This window comes from Channa argus, chromosome 12, assembly GCF_033026475.1.
Source record: "Channa argus isolate prfri chromosome 12, Channa argus male v1.0, whole genome shotgun sequence".
Classification (NCBI taxonomy): domain Eukaryota; kingdom Metazoa; phylum Chordata; class Actinopteri; order Anabantiformes; family Channidae; genus Channa; species Channa argus.
The window spans coordinates 13848617-13865952 of NC_090208.1; the positions used below are offsets into that span (position 1 = coordinate 13848617).

The following is a 17336-nucleotide window of genomic DNA, read 5'->3' on the forward strand; positions in this document are numbered from 1 at the left end:
TTAGCACTGTCTCTCAAGTGTGTCCGCCCACTTGTAGCAGGCTGGCGCTTGCCATAAGGGATTTCCTGCACAACATCTATCGCTCAGCAAATGTGAGTGACAATAAAGGCCTGTTTCAATGCAGAGCGACAAAATATGGCAAGAAAGCCTGGCAAGACTGGATTGTGCACCCTAGTCTTTAGACAGATCATCTTGAATAAACATGAACTGGTTTATTTTTTCCAGACAACAAAAAGTATGTGTCATTACTTGCACTTAGTCAGTCATTAATGTACGCTTGTATTTTCTTTTTGTTGACTGTTGACTTCATTCCACCTGTGCCTTCAGTCTTAGTGCTGTGTTGCACTCATATTCACCTTTTGGTTTTGAATGTCATTTACAAGTGGGCCTATCTGTGTTCAACTACTTTGTTTATGCTTGTCTGCCTTGTCTGTGGCCATGTATGATTGTATGCACAGTGCTGTGTACACATGCATGTTATAATGTGAGTGTGTGGTTGGAAGTTTGTCTGTGTAGTGGTTGTTCTGTGCGTGGTACGGTTTGCCTGGGCTCCTGTCTGTCTGAAAGATCAGTGTGTCTGACTGTTCCCGTTTCAGCCTCCCTTCGCTTCTCTTCCCCTCTCCTCTGTCTCCTGCTCTCTTACTAACCCTCACTGTCTTTCTCTCTCCCTTTTCTATCACCCTTTCACTCTTCCTCATCCTCACCCCCTCTCTCTCACTCTCTCTCTCTTCTCTTCCCTCTGCAATAACAGTGCTGACCTAGTTTCTGCCTGTTCAGGGCGGCCTGTGGAATTTTACAGCGGCCTGCCTTCCTGGCTGCTTTGCTGCTTGAAAACGCAGGCAAAAAAGCATGACTGAGGGTTTTTCTTCTCGTCGCATCATTATGGCCTTACACTGTCCCTGTCCCTCTACCCCATTCTAGAGACTTAAATAAATGGAACCATTTTAAATAAGTAATAATAATAAATTGCCTATTGCACATGAGTCTGCGGCTATCTTATGTTTGGAGAAATTGCAGGAGGACTGCATCTGCCACCATGGCAGTCGAATTAGAATGGAAATGAGAATAGCCTGTCGCTCGGCTTCTACAGCTTAGCTGAGATTGTACCGGATGCAGAGGGCGGAAAAACACCCCTTCTCTGAGCACATGCATGCAATCTCCCTCCCTTCTCCTCATCACCTCTTTCCTTCCCCCCGCCTTTGCCTTCACAAATAAATGGTTAGAGTCATGCCCAGCAAATACTAGCCACCGCCAGGAATGGCCAAAAAGGCTCTTGCTCAAATAGGGCAAGAGTGGGACTTTTTTAATGTGTTTCATGAATCATAGTCCACCCTCTCTTCTGAAGGAATCTTGATTAAATCTGATCACCTTCCAATTAGGCACAGGGAACGTTGTGTCACAGCTGAGAGCGATGGATCTCTGGAATGCCTTTCTGAAGGCTTGGCTGTGGCACGCTGAAATCTAAACCAGCACTGCCGCAGATTCATTCCTTCCCCCTACCCTCTCCCTCCCTTCACTTACCATTCCTGGCTGAGCTGCTGGAGTTCAGCATTGCTGGGGCATTTAGTTTTCTTTCCAGTTTCTTAAAAGTGCTCCATGAGCGACATGACTGCTACAGCAAAAGCTTTAGGTGGAATGTTATTTCTTTGATTTGTGTCTGTGTAAATGTACATGTTGAACATTTATCTTGTGGTGTTTGTAGAACTTATATGTGTCTTCTGATTCTTTCAGATTTCGGGGGCTGGTCATGGTGTCCAGTGACAAGGTGTGGGACCCCCTCCATGTGGGCCTTATTCAGTCATGTCTGAGTGAACAGCATCCAGCTGCTGGGCTAACTCCCCTCTGCAACCTCACACATTGTGCAACTAAGGACGTCACATTACACCAGCAGTTGTCACCTGTGTCTTCTCTGCCATTAGTGGCTCAAGACCCCAATCGCCAAGTGCAGACCTCTGCACATTTACACCTACTTTTTGACTTTTTGGAAGGGGACGTGGTACAGTTGGAGATGAAAGGTAAAAGGCACGGAGGCCGAGGAGACTCCATTATGGAGGACAGACTGGAGGACATGGCTGATGGACCTAAAAATGCTAAAATAACCTTAAGCTTCCCTCTTAGTGCTGCACCCCTTCCAGCGTCCCTGACATCTCCAAACCACTGTCGTAGCTCCTCCTCATCCTCCCCTTCCCCCCACAGACGGCGTCCATCGTCCAAAAGCTCAGATGAGGGGTCGCTGTGGAAACTGGATGCTACCATGGATGTAAAGCACAGACCTTTTAAGCCCCAGAGACACGACAGTTCTCCGTCCTCTTCACCCTCTTCCTCGTCATCTCCCATGACTGTTCATACACTTATAAAGAAGGATATAAAAGCCCCACCTCCACTCAAGTGTTCCAAACACAATCAGGACACTCAGTTTCACAGGTCACCCCCAAGATCCTCTAGTGGGTCTTTAGGGGGCTGTTATGGTGGAGATGGATGGGATGAGAAGCACCGGGTAGCCAACGGTACTGCCTCACCCTCTCAAGCTACACAGATCCTCTTTAGTTTGGGGACATCAGCCTATCAGAGAGGTGGGGATGCAGAGAGGAGAGAGAAAATAACAGGAAGACCAGCTGGGAAAGTGGGAAGCCCTCACGGACCAAGTCTTCATCCGCCAACCCTCCACCTGCCTCCCCCTTTACCTCCACCTCCTCCTCCTCCATCTGAGGGTCTTACCGCACCCCCTCACTCATCTTCCTATTCCCTTACCGACAGCCTGAAGCCTGAGCTAATTTGTGGGGTGTGTCACCGGCTTTTCAGCTCAGCCTCCTCCCTTACAGTCCACATGCGACTGCATCGTGGAAGCCGCGCTCTCAGTTGTCGTTACTGTGGGAAAGTCTTCATCCACAGTAAGAGACTGCAATCCCACGAGGTCTCCTGCAGGGTGCCAGGCCTACCCTCTAACAGCCTGGGCCCTCCTTCTCTTACTGTGCAGCCAAAGGAGGAGCCGCTCGAGGAGGGTGAGGTGAGAGTGGAGGGGGGAGTAATTGTGGGAGAAACAAACATCAGTAAGGCGCGGCCAGGGAAGAAAGCACGGAGCCTCCTGGCACGTATCCAAGGTGATGATGCAGCAGCCACAGAGCTTCTGGCAGGTGATGAAAACCATTTTGTGAAGGTAGTAGATGGCAATGTCATTTACTTCTGCTCTGTGTGTGAGCGTTCCTACATGACCCTTTCCAGCCTGAAGCGTCACTCGAATGTGCACTCATGGCGCCGCAAATATCCATGCCATTACTGTGACAAAGTCTTTGCCCTGGCTGAGTATCGCACAAAGCATGAGGTGTGGCACACAGGAGAGCGCCGTTATCAGTGCATCTTCTGCTGGGATGCGTTCGCCACCTATTACAATCTGAAAACACACCAGAAGGCCATTCATGGGATTAATCCCAGTCTCATCTCCAGTGAAAAAACAGCTAATGGGGGTTATAAGCAGAAAGCTAATGCCCTCAAGCTCTACCGCCTTCTCCCCATGCGCTCCCAGAAGAGACCCTACAAGACCTACAGTGACAGTTTGCATAATGGCCTGCTACTGCCAACAACTGAAACGTCTTCACTGTCCCTGCCTAGCCTGGGTTGTGCTCTTGGCCCCGGGGACCTTGAAAGCCTCATCAGTGGGGCCCACCCTCAAAGTGTAAAGCCTGACCCAGATGCCTTCCCTGATGGCTTTCCTGTTTCAGTGGCTTCTGAGCACAGTGATCTCTCTGCACTTACACCCCTCCCCCAAGCAGACATGCCCCAAGTTAAAAAACATGAGACTGAGGCCCTTGAGTTAGAACAGGGGAGAGGCAGTGGCAGTTTCAGAATTTCTAGTAGCAGCAAAACCAAAACTCCCAAGACTATTAAAGGCACTGAAACAAGCATGCCTTCTGTGATAACATATGGCCACACAAAACCCTCTGTCATAGTTCATGGGACAGCAATATCATCTTCTGTCATTATGCATAGCAACCAGGTCACCTCTGGAAGTGAAAAAAGCCCAATAAGCAGCCCATCCCCTGAAGCCAATAGTCAGACATCACACAAGGGCAGCCCCAGGCCAATTAAAAAGCAAAGGGACAGTACAGATAATCACAGAAAGAGGTCAAGAGACACATCAGATGTGACAGAGGAGACTGGTAGATGTAGACAGGATGCAGACAAAGGAAGATTATTTCACAAATCACGCAAGTCCCACAGCAAGAGTGACATGTCCAACTCAAAACAGCTGTCAGTACCTGTAGGGTCACAGATCAAAGAGGCAGGGCCACTTTGCCAGATAACTGTGCGTATTGGTGAGGAAGCCATAGTAAAGCGTAGCATTTCTGAGACAGATCTTAGGAGAGACAAGAGCCTTTCTCCCCCAAAAACCAAACGGAGCGAAACATCATCTGTGCGAGAAGCAAAGGAGCCGCGACACTCTCACACTCACCATCATAAACACCGCCTCCACCGCAGAGTCAGCATGGAAGCAGAGGGTGATAAGGGAGAAGGAGATTGTGAGGAGGAAGTCAGGAAAAAGAGCTGCAAATCACCTGATGGTTCGAGGGAGTACTATTTCCGTCAGGAGGTACGTGAGCAGGAGAGTGACCATGACATGGAGGATAATTTATGGCGGCCTTACTACTCCTACAAGCCTAAAAGAAAAGCCCAAGCACATCTACAAAGGGTGAAGAGCTGGCAGAGGAAACTGAAGTACAAACGCTCTATTCGGCTAAAGAGGAGGGCAGAGAGGCTCAAGAGCCGTGTGAATAAAGATACAGAGAAATCACATGATGAGGAAGAGGATGGGAAGATTGAGGAAGCAAAAAAACTGTCAAAAGCTAACAGAGACATAGGAGAGGGGAAGAGGAACGATGATCTTTCTGTCCCTTTAAAGGAGAAAAACAAAGATGCAGAAGAGCAGGTTAAGGGGACCCATGATGAGGTTTCAACCCCTCCTCTGCACTCTCCAAAGCCTCCTCTGTCTACCTCAGTGGCTCCTACGGGAATAAAGAGGCGTCCTTGGACTAATGGGAATGCAGCAGAGTGTGGCACATGTGGCCGCTGGTTCTCAAGTCCCAGGAAGCGAGACAAACATGAGCTGAGCCATCTGTTGGAGTTTGTATGCCTCTTCTGCCGAGCCACTTTTCCCTCAAGGGACAAGTTGGAAGACCACCAGAGAGCCCAACACCCCAAGCCTACTGACGCACCTTCTGTACCCCCTAAAATGGTTCTTGGGGAACAAGTTGAAGGAGTTGGGATAAAATCAGTGACAGAGTTTGCAAGGTATGATGAGGAAAAAGGGGGACAAGTGGGCTTAGTTGGGAGAAATTCTAGTCCAAATCGCCTAAGCAGAAGAGCACTTTCACGGCACACCTGTCCACAGTGTCATAAGGTCTGCAAGACATCCTCAGCGCTGACTCGCCACATCCGACGGCACGAATTAAGCAGTTCCCCCGAAAGAGAAAAAGAAGATCAAGTGTCAGAGCCAAAAACAACAGAGACAGTTGTTAACGCTGTTCGAATTCTGGAGACAGAAAAAGGACAGATTCCCAATGCTCTCTCTGTTTCAGTTATCAGCTATTCGACGGCAGACCCACCCAGCAGTGGTGACTGTTCAGCATCGCAGCAGCAAGAAGACCATCTTAGTGAACTGACACATGAACAACAGACATCAGAATCCACTGACAAACCTAAGCTAACAGAGCTCACACATTCAGCTCCAGAGAGAGAGCCTAGCCCACAAACTGCACATCCTCCATTAGAAAGTCCAGTTAACCTTACACCTAATAAACAGGAATTCATGCCTGCCACACCCTCTGCTCTCCAGAGTGTGCTAGTCATGAACGGACCTGAATGTCTGGACTACCGCACCCTCAGCAAAAAGAACCTAGACAGCCAGATACACAGAATACCCAGTCCTGTGCACATCGTGGCACCCGCCAACACCTCTCCAAATGTGCCCATGACATCACAGACCAGAATAACCACTGCTGCTCCTACTGTTTCCATGACAACAACTACCAATTCTGAGGGGGGATTCATGAAACGGGATGGGGTCATTATGGACAGAGAGAGACAGGGCGGGGGAGGTATATTTCCACATGCAAGTTATGAGGAACAGCCTCTTGTCCAAGATCTCAGAGTTCAGTCTCTGTCCAGGAGTCCCTCTCCCAATGAAGCACAAGACCTGACCATGTCCTCTATTCTAGCCAGAGAGAGGGAAATAGAAAGGCAAAGAGAGAAAGAGCGAGAGCTCCAGAGACAGAGAGAGAGGGACAAAGAAATAGAGAGAGAAAGAGAAAAAGAGCTAGAGAGAGCACAGCAAATGAGTAGAACTCATGCCCCCGAGGACCATGATGCACTATTGGTCCCTAAAGAGGAGCCCTTGAGTCCTGTGCCATCCCCCCAGCATATCCCAACTCAAACCACTATTAATGGCCCCCCCATGCACCGGCACACTCCCAGCTCCCCCTGTCGGCCCCCCTCAACCATTGGACTGATGGCTCAAGCCAACCGCCAGGTTCACTCCAGTTCACAAGGACTTGACAGGCTGACACTGCCCTCTGGAGCAGCAGGGTCCTGTGACCGCCCCTCTGCCCATGCCCTGCTTCTCCCCAGAGTCCCCCAGCCACCTGAGCCAGAGCACCAAGACACTGTTTCTTCCAGAGATTCTCAGCAGGGGGACACCACACCAGTCGGATACTCTGCCCAGGATTATCCGCTGCCTCTTATTGTGCCGGACAGCTACCGCTCTGGTAAGAAGCAGGAAGAAAACCTGCTCATGGCCTCCTATCCTGCTGGAGCTCTTCCCTTTGGCCCACTGGGAAAAGTTATGGTCCCTAATGGCGGGGACCTGGCCAAGCTGCCATTTTATCCAGACCCGTACCAGCTTCTCTATGGGCCTCAGCTGCTGGCCTACCCCTATAACCTGGCAGCTCTCCCTGTGGCTCTGAATATGATGGCACCTGGGGGCGACAAAGTGGAGCCTCTGCCTTTCCTGCCTGCCATCTTCAACTACGCAGCCACTGCTGGGCCCTACATGGGCGCAGCCCCTCACCATCTTGTGGCAAATCCCAGCCTCTACAGCAGCAGCAGTGGCAGCAGCAAAAAGCAACGAGACAGCAGCAGCAGCAAACCATAGGACATCAGAAGCACTATAAGGAATATATTTCTAAGGGGAGAGCCTGGCCTGTTTAGGATGGGAGCACAAGGCCTGCGTGCTCACTGGGTCACTGAGGACACTCGCACAGTACCCCTGTCTCTCTTTTTATTCAGTAGAGATCAGAGCTAGGCATTAAATCAGGAGCAGTGTTAAGGGAGGAGAAGGAGCAAAGAAACGGGGAGGAGAGGCTGATAATATAGTGACGTATTTTTACTCCTCACTCTTTACTCCTGCTCACCTTTTTCCATGTTTCTCCTGTCTTGCAGTAGTGTGTTGTAGTTCTAGAGCTTGATTAATCTTCCTCTCTGACTCATTATATTATCTATAATATAAGAATAAGAACTGCTAACAGGGTGTGTGTTGTGTGAAAATTTAGTTCAGTCTGCTTCCCTTTATAGTCACCGCATAATGAGGATAAACGCTCTTCAGGGACGGCTTGTGTGGGCAAGGATAAGGGATGGGACAGAACAGTCCTTACTCAACACAGTTGGAGATGGAGCATTAAGCAACTCAAACTTTGCGTATGTTTGTGAGGATGAGAAAGCTGACCATGAAAGATATATGTGAGCATGTACACGCACATGTATGAATGGATTTGTGCATGCAGAGTTGGGCTTAAGCAGGTATTGCATACTGCATTTGCGCGAAAGCATGTGCGTGTGTGTGTGTGTGTGTGTGTTTGTTTGCGTACGTGTGTTTTCAAGTGATAGACTTGCTGTCTGACTGTGCGTGAATGGATAGGTCATTCCAAGAGAGACGCACACAGCATTCCTACTCAAGTTGGAATAGCTACTGTAGGTCAAAGTGCATTAAGGAGTGATTCCTCATATCCAAAATCATTAAGAAGTCAGTGCTATGACTGAGTGCGAGTCTATGACAATGACAGATCATCTGAGCTTGTAATGTCTCAACTAACCTGGCGACTATGTGGTCAGATGACACTGTAGGATCTGTATAGCATTCACTATAGTTTATACTTTATGTGCACAAAATAGAAAAGTAGTGGTCACTTAAAGGGGTCACCTGTAGCTGCTTTGGGTATGTAGCTGGTCACTGGGTAAGAATTAAAGGCTGGTAGACCATTGCACTTCCGTTTTTCATCTCATTTCCTTCACATAAAAAAGGAAAAGAATAAAAACCAGTCAGCCTTCATCTTGTATAGCTTTTCGCTCTTTGTTTGAAAGAGGAAAATGCTTCATTTCCTAAGGAGGAAGAAAGTGACAGCAAAGAGGGAAAATTGATTCAGGGTATTGAGATTTTTCTGGATAGGAAACAAACTATATGGGCACAAAACCGTTGGACTCTGAGTCAGAAGGCTCCCACAAAAATGATTTGGTGGACTGAAAGTGTTATCCTGCTCTGAGGGAAGATTGGAAATAGTCAGGACTAACCCCAACACCCCCCTCCCCGTGCCCTGTTTCATTTACCAAAAGGTAGGAGCAGGCTGAGCTTAGCAGGCAAAGTGGTGGCCGAATCTCCCCAGTTGCCCTCCTGGGGCCTTTTTGTTATGTGTAATGTTATCTCTATATGTTTGTTCTGTTAAACTATGTTGTTTGTTTAGCCCTCTTACCAGTTGGAAGTGGCTTCAGTGAAAAGGGGGAGTAAACTTATGAAAAATATGAATGTAAATTTAGTCATGAGGTTAATGAAGTACAGCTGCATTAATGGTAGAGTTGGTTTTGGTTCCTTTTTTGTTTCTGTTTTGACACAAATAACCTGTTAAAGAACCGTATAATGTTTGGTATGCATATATACAGTAGTCCTAGGAACATGTCAGTAAACTTGGGTTCTGTATCCACAAAGCATGAGCAACACTTGCTTCCTAACCGTTTATATCCTCAGCAAATCTGGCATTGTGCGCACAGCTTTTGTTTCTGTTTCCTTTGACATTTTCTGGCCTTTTAATCTTCCATATCTGGTAATATTTTTTATTCATTACAGATCACAGTTTGGAAAAAAATCCCCGAGACTTGTTGCCACATTTACATCTCATAATCACTATTTAGGAGCTGTTTAATTCTCCCTCTTCCTTCAAGTGTACACTCGCACACTGCACCTCCTCTGAATGAAGTACATATGTTATAGTGAGCGTGTGTGTGTGTGAATGTGATGGTACTGGGGTGTCTTTTGGTTCAGGCAGGAGTGTTAAAACACAGCGTGACCAACTTCAGGGGCGCACGAGCACCCCCTTGGGTGTGGTTACAAGCCTTTTGCGTATGCGCGTACGTGTTTTGTGTACGAGAGTGAGTGGATGCGTGAATAAGAAAACCAAAATAAATCTGCCTAAGCAGCATATCCCTTGGCAGTATATGGGCCACTTGTTACTTTATGTTTTTTGACACTTTTCCTGTGGGTTAGTTTCAGTGTAAAAAAGCCTTGCTGTCTCCAATACTCTATCTTAAGCCATTCCTGTAGTTGGACATGTTTGTGTTTTTGGACCATTTCTTATGCCATAGTTTGCCATCGCGGTTATCATACAGACCAAAAGCATGCAAATCGACGTATTGTAGTGACTGGACTGGAATCTGGTGGTAATATACAATTATTTACTGTCTGTTTTAGTAAATGAATGTGCCTCTGCTTTGATATTTAAATAATTATCTATAGTAAGATGTGAATCTGCCAGATTTCAACTGTTAAGGTGCCTTGGTATGGCATAAGAAATTTGAAGATATCTTTTCTTGAGAAACAGCCGTATGGTTTGGAGATAGATTTCATGGCTTTGTTTGCTATGAAGCTGTTCATAGATGTAGGGGTGTGGCTAAACTGTTTTGGTATTGTGTACATGTCTAGGTTAATACTGTGCCATATAGAGCCCACAAAATATGTTAATGTTATTTTTAAAAGATGTTTTAATGTTGCCTGATGACTTTGTCTTTAGATTTGATACAAAGGCTTGTAGCCACAGCTCTCCCAAAGTCTGTAGTCTACTTTTCCGACATTCTTCTTGTTCTCTCTCTCTCTGTCTCTCTCTCTCTCTCTCTCACTCACTCTCTCTCTTTACCCCTTTTGTTTTTGTCTCATTTTTTTTCTCTTTGCTGCAAACAAAATAAAGTATTAACCTGATGACCCAATGAAATCAGCTCTACTCTGGTCTTGTTTGTTTTTAAAAAGGATGTTTCTATCAATCTTTATAAGTTCTGAATGTGAACAAAGCGCTTAAAGTTGGTTGGTTTTACATTGCTTAATCTTCCATGTGAATTCTGCAGTGAAGTGTGCTGTTAACACTTAGTGGAATTATGAAGAACAAATTGTAGCGATCATTTGCACTTCTGTAAAGCACACAACTACAAGTCAATGTGCATTCAGTGTTAATTTAATGTTTTCTATGATTCCACAATTGATATGATCAGGATTCTCATCCCTATGTGCTAAATGTAATATTAACCACAGCACACATTCATGTTTTCTCTAAATTTAGGAAAAAATACACAATGTCCTAAATGTTGATTGTTGACATATATAAACCAGAGGCTGATTAAAGTCTCGTCTTGTCTGAATCTGAACAATTTCTTACAGACAAGCACTTTCCCACTAGTGACACTCAGTGGTTTAAACAGGAACAGTCAGTTTAGTGACTCAGTATTTTTGCCCTCCAAATGTTTAATGTGTGAGATTATTTTTTTCTGAAAACACTGAAATTTATTTATTTATTTGTCAAAACATAAATCAATAAATGTCAAACGTGAAAAGATGCTGCATTTGTAGCATTGGGAATGATTCTCTGCAAACTAAAAATGTTGTTTAACTCGCTGTGTCTTTTTAACTACTGACATTGTTTTGTGAGTACTAAAAGTTACTATTAACATTAACAGAAGATCTGTTCTGTGCAAGTGTTCAGTACACCGTGATAATTAGTGTGCCACACACTGAAATTGAAGCAGCTTAATGGAATTCAACTATTGCTAATATTAGGATTAGGATAAGCCCTATCTGCAGTTGGCACTGAGTGCAGACACAAGTAAGAGAAAACTTTATGTTTTGGTGTGATTTGACATTTCAGATTAACTTCAAATCCTCTGCAATTGAATAACAGATTGTTTACTGTTTCTTTTCATGTCTGTGTGTGTTGCACTTTTCCTAGTATTTCCCAGTTATCACAGCTTTCCTGGAATGAGACTGTATCACAGGAATGCAGCCAGCAGAAGAGAAAAAAAAGTTTTGTGACTTGAAGCATGGTTCCCTTCTTATTACTCTCTCCTGCTCTCTGTTTCTCTCTACAGCACACAAACACACACACACACACTGAGTCATAGCCAGCAGTGGTGAATCCAGGTTCCTGTGTAATGAGTAAACATACATCAGTGGTCTAGGTAAGGTCACTCACCTGGCCTGCAGTCACAGTTATGCTACATGAATCACCACACATCCAGGAGATCAGCACATTCATGGAAATTCATACTTTTGTCTTTAAAGTTGATTATGTTGAATATTACATTAAGATGCCTCCTGACTGATTCTAATTTTCTCTCTATACACTTCTCTTTGCTCTGTTTGCCTGCTGCCCACTGTGTTTCCTACACCCACCTACACTGACACAAATATTCAGTTAGTCAGAACCACACAGCCCTGATCTGCTCCCTCCTGGGAATCGATAACCTGCACTGACCATGAAATATTTGTCCTCTGGACTTCCAGACTGTGTGCCAACACACACCACCACTTCACAGACTGTTCCAGAGTATCTCTGCTCCTGTTCTCACTTCTAGGTAGCTTGGAGTCCGCGGAGCAGCCACCGGTCAGGTTGCTGCACACCAGGGAGACCTGGGTGGGTGAACACACTAAAGGATGGCCGTGATTTGCAAAGCAATGGCAAATGGACTTCTGTTCACTTTGAGCCTTGCCCTGCTGGGGTGGGGAGTGGAAGGGCAGGGGAATGGACGGAATAAGGTATGTCTGTAAATGTCTGAAGAGAACTTAGCTTATAGGTAAATCGGGAAATGCACAGAAGAAATATCTGTTCAGAAGCTCTTAAAATATATTTTTAAAAAGTGATGATACCTAAATAATTGTTTTTGCAGAGTATTATTTCTGTTGTTACAGGTTTCTAAACTTTTACACAAAACAGCGCACTTAAAAATCCCCCAAAATTCTGAATTAACTCCTACTGTATGTGATTCACATTCCATTTAAAGAGGTTTTTTTTTAATTTGTTTAAACTCAGGACTTTGCTCAGGCTGTGTGAGGACAAAGCAGCACCATATCCACATCACCACTGGCTGTTGTTACGTCACTGAACATTGTTTTTCCTAATGGATTTCTTGAAAACTATTGTACATTATGTTGTTTTAATGTAGTGGATGGCATATGGCTGTCTTTAATAAATAATTGATTTTGCACATCATGAACCCACTTTCCTCTATATATAAATATAAATGTAGAGCTCAGTGGTGATGGCATAAAACAAAGAACTTAAGAACTGAACAAATAACTGAAAACTAATCATTTAGTGTTAAACGGGTGTCTTAATAACACTTGTGTCTTCCAGAAAGAAGTATCTGGCCAGGCTACTGTGTACTTAGGCCAAAATAGAGACATCTGGAGGCCACTGATGCACACAACAGTTAATCTGAGTGAGATCAGAAGGTATGTCAACAGGAGCAAAGCAGTAGATCCTGAACACATCCACTGCTCATTGGAAACCTATGGGCAAGGAGACAACGAAGGCTCTTGCATAGTGGAAAATTAAAGGAGGGCCTGTAAGCTCAAAATTCAGTTAGCATTACAGAGAAAGTGAGCATGGAGTATAGTGAGGAATACTGGGCTCACTGTAAAACTGTAGAACCTGGGTCTCTAGAAAAAGTGAAGTGTGGAGACTACTTCACTTTATCTTCTACAGAGCAGCCTTCTATTGAATTTAAGACTATTCTGTTTTACTTCTGCAGCATCAAGTCTTCATTTCAGGTGCGCACATTTGACCCAGAAGGCACCATTTTCTATGGGGATACCAAAAATGGAGAGGACTGGTTTGTTTTGTCCCTGAAAAATGGCATCTGTATGATGCAGATCAAAAAAGAAGACCTTCTTGTAAGTGTGGCAGGTGGGCCCAAGCTCAACGATGGGAAGTGGCACACAGTGAGTTTCTAGTGTAGTTTGATTATTTAGTTCCTTAATTAGGCCAGAAAACAGACATAAGTTGTTGTTTTATATCCAATATCTCCTTTACTTTGAAGATTCAATGCTCAATACAAAGGTTTATTGTTTTGCCTAATGAGCATAGAACATTCTGAATGTAGTGTATAATGTTCGAGATTGGTAACCATTTGTTGCAATGCAAAAACCTTGGGTCTGAATTTCTTTTGTTTATCTTGTTCTCCTGGTCCCACCAAGCTGGAGGTGAGCAACCAAGGGAAGTTTGTGATTCTCACTGTGGATGGCTCCAGCGGGCTGGAGGTGGGCATGCAGTCCAACCAGCCAGAGCAGGTCCTTTCAGGGGAACTCCGACTGGCGCTTGGTGGGATCCTGATCAACAAGGAAAAGCTAATCGTTCAGGTACAGTGTTTTAACCTATGCTGGTATACTTTTACATTGCAACTCTATTGGTCCAGTTTTCATCAACACTAACAAAGGATGTGGGCTCATGATTAATGGTAAACTGTAAGCAAAGTTGCTTTTAAAATCCCTGGATTTGTAACTGTTACTTAAATAAAAGTACAAACACATTAGCTCAAAATGCTAATGTGAAGTACTAAAAGTAAAACTACTTTTTATACAGAATTGCTAGTTTCACATAAAACAAAAATAAAATAATAATCCGTACTGATAATAATATCAGTATGGATTTAAGTATGGTATTTGTTTCTGAAATACAGTTTAGTTGATGTATGAAGGAGCAGAAAATGGAAATATGCTTTACAGGTCAAGTAGAAATACCTAAACACTGCTCTTAAGTACGGTACTTAATTAAGTGTATTTAAATAGTTTACACCCCTGTGAATGGATTCACAATGGGTGAAAGGTCTTCAGAGAGCTTAATCTCGCACACAATGTCTAGTTTTATTCACAATGCATCCAGAAAGTATTCACAGCATTTAACTTTTTCCACATTTTGTTATGTTACAGCCTTATTTCAAAATGGATTAAATTCATTCTTTGCCTCAAAACGGTGCGTGGTTTCCTCCAGACATGACACTTTGCATACAGCCCAAATAATGTGATCTTTGTTTCATCAGACCAGAGAATTTTGTTTCTCATGGTCTGAGAATCCAACCATCTGCAGAGATGGTTGGTTTTCTAGAAGGTTCTCCTCTCCATCGGCTTCTTGGTCACCTCCCTGACTAAGGCCGTTCTCTCGATCGCTCATTTTGGCCGAGTCCTGATGGTTCCAAACTTCTTCCATTCACAGATGATTGAGGCCACTGTGCTCATTGGGACCTTCAATGCTGCAGAAACCTTTTCCTTCCCCAGATCTGTGCCTCAAAACAACCCTGTCTGCAGACAATTCCTTATACTTCATGGCTTGGTTTGTGCTCTGACATGCACTGTTAACTGTGGGACTTAATATAGACAGGTGTATGCTTTTCCAAATCATGTCCAGTTAACTGAATTTCCCACAGGTGGACTCCAATCAAGTTGTAGAGACATCTCAAGGATGATCAGTGGAAACAGGAGGCACCAGAGCTCAATTGTGAGTGTCATGGCAAAGGCCATGAATAGTTAGGTACATGTTTTTTTCGCGTTTTTTATTTTTTAATACATTTGCAAAGATTTCAAACAAACTTCTTTCACATTGTCATTGTGAAGGGAAACATGCTTTCTGTTTGTGCGTATGACAATAAACACTTTCAATCTTGAATCTTGAGTATTGTTTGTAGAAGTTTGAGGAAAATAGTGAATTTGATTGATTTTACAATAAGGCTGTAACATAACAAAAAGTGGAAAAAGATAATACTTTTTTATAATACTACTGTCGATACTGCCTGGATGCACTTTATTTTAAAATATAATTTAATGGGTAGAGCGAACAATTATCCAGTCATACCATTTTAAGTTATAGCTAATGTTTGTAAGTTTGTCCAAAATGTATACATTTTAGAGACAATCAATGAAACGTACATATTTATATGAAGTTAACATAAAATGTTTAGTTGACTCCACAGTTCCCAGAATGACTTTCATTAACAATCTAATACAATACATGCATGAATGGATGGATAAAGTGAAAAAGTACAGTAATATATGACCCTGTTCGTAAAAACAACACATCTGTTAAACATTAATGTTCATGCTTGACCTCAGAAACAATTATTTAACAAAACAATGCTAATTCAAGTTATGATTACTAGGCTTTTGGTTGCTTTCAACTGGATCAGAAAAGCTGAAGATTTCCCACTTGGCAGTCTCAAAGTTGCTGTGAATGAAAATCATTACTACTACTGAGCTTGCATGTCAGTAGATCTATTGCCATGGCAACCGAGCAAACTCCATCTACTGATGAAGACTAAATGCTCAGAAACAAGATAGTGTTTGACCTTGACGTGGGACTATTTTGTCTAAGCGTGTAACTTTGTGGTTTATTGAGAATGGGATCAGCATATGTGCGTCATCTTTTCTGGATGTCTCTGATTGGTGTATCCCAAACACTCCGGCATAACAAAAATTGCTGCTCAATCTTAGTCTTGCTGTATTTTTTTAAAAGCTGTGTTCCACTCTTTACTGTAGTTTGGGCCGCAGATGGACGGCTGTGTACAGGAAGGTAACTGGTTGAACATCAGTCTCCCCTGGGAGGCGGAGGTGGAGGAACTCTGGCCTTGCTATCAAAACATCAAACCTGGCAGCTACTTCCCTGGCACTGGATTAGCCATTTTCAACACCTCAGGTGGGAACGTTGTAACCAGATATACAAGAGACGGGCACTCATTTATTTTAAAAGACATGTTCCAGCTGGCCTGGATATTGCATATTTGCATGAAATGGAAGCAGTATTAAATTATTTTATTTCTAATACGGTAAAATCATTTTAACATGTTCATAAACAAACATGATTTTATTGGAGACTAACATGGGATTTCTGCTCAAACTTAAATATGTGAATTATTCTCATGTATCACTGCAGTTTTCCCCATTGAGGCTGATGGTGAGGTCAGGATTGAATTGTGGGGAGATTTTCATCAGATGGACGGGACCATTTTGAGCATCAATAGCTCTGGGCAACAGCCAATGTTAATTTTAGTGACGAATAATATCACAAAGGTATGCAAATTAATCAGACACAAGTTGACACAAAACACAAAGGGAATATAATGTAGCAGTGTAAAATTCATGTAAACAGTTGCAACACACATCAAGACCACTCTGAATGTAATCTTATTTCCTCTGTCTCTAATTTGCAGGAGGTCACCCTCACTTTTGGTGAAGAAAAAATGAGTATGAAAGACACTTTCAGGAGATTGGTAATAACCTTTCTGACAGATTCACTGCAGGTCCTTCAAGATAAAGATGACCCAAAGACCACTACTTTTCCTATAAGTCCAGTGAGCCACCCTGAATATTTGACCACATGGAAAGAGGGACGTCTAGCCATTGGAGGTCTCTTAGGTGAGATTAAACATCATCACCTACTCTTTGTACAGTCTTAAATCATTTCTGAACAGCTACTGTCTATATTAAGGGTTGAGGTCTAAGCCAAATGTGAAACCTGTTTAAGTGCAAACCAAGGTGACTTACCTTTTCTTGCTGTCATTTCACTCTTCAGGTGAGGTTGATGAAAACGTTGGCTCCCAGTATTTGACAGGCTGTCTGGAGAAGATTCAGGTCCAAGGCAGGGATTTGGATCTGGATTTAGCTGTCAAACACACGTCAGTCTCCTCTCACAGCTGCCCTGCATAGACCATCAATGTATGCATGCACTGTATGTGGACTACATTTTTGCAGAGGACCCTTTTTTTCATTGTCCTAGAGTTTAAATGACATCAAATATACTGAATGTAAGAGGAAACAGTAGCCTTTGTGGAGAAATGTGAATAGTGTCTTTTTAAAATAGGTTTCTTTCACAAACCAAGTATAACATAATCAAATTAATCAGCGAAATGTGAGTCATTTTCTGACCTTCTCCTGCAACATTATGTTTATGTCTAAATAAACTATGTTTCTCCTTAATATGATTTTCCATTAATGTTAAAAAAACAACAACAGTGCTTTAAGGACACTCAAACAATGTGATTAAACTGTA

At 43.5% G+C, this 17336-nt stretch overlaps 2 protein-coding genes across 5 annotated transcripts in view; both read left to right on the forward strand.

Moving 5' to 3' along the window:
- zbtb4 (zinc finger and BTB domain containing 4) overlaps positions 1-12055 on the forward strand; it is a 28709-nt gene extending 16654 nt beyond the window's left edge. For all 4 annotated transcript variants that reach the window (XM_067525222.1, XM_067525223.1, XM_067525221.1 and 1 more), the window contains one exon: positions 1732-12055. In XM_067525222.1, coding sequence (XP_067381323.1) covers positions 1748-7144 — 5397 coding nt within the window. In that variant the 5' untranslated portion in view covers positions 1732-1747 and the 3' untranslated portion in view covers positions 7145-12055. The remainder of the gene's footprint in view (positions 1-1731) is intronic.
- On the forward strand, positions 11915-17263 carry shbg (sex hormone-binding globulin). The gene is made up of 8 exons (XM_067525225.1): positions 11915-12055; positions 12654-12751; positions 13051-13240; positions 13496-13657; positions 15827-15983; positions 16221-16357; positions 16498-16702; positions 16860-17263. The coding sequence occupies exons 1-8, from the start codon at positions 11954-11956 to the stop codon at positions 16991-16993; spliced, it is 1185 nt and encodes a 394-aa protein (XP_067381326.1). The 5' UTR covers positions 11915-11953; the 3' UTR covers positions 16994-17263.
- Positions 17264-17336: the final 73 nt, after the last annotated feature.

Excerpts from the sequence above, each read along its gene's own strand:
- shbg (XM_067525225.1), top strand. The coding sequence starts at position 11,954 with ATGGCCGTGATTTGCAAAGCAATGGCAAATGGACTTCTGTTCACTTTG. Across the intron at positions 13,241-13,495 it reads ACGATGGGAAGTGGCACACA|CTGGAGGTGAGCAACCAAGG; the intron begins GTGAGTTTCTAG and ends GGTCCCACCAAG. Across the intron at positions 16,703-16,859 it reads AGCCATTGGAGGTCTCTTAG|GTGAGGTTGATGAAAACGTT; the intron begins GTGAGATTAAAC and ends TTCACTCTTCAG.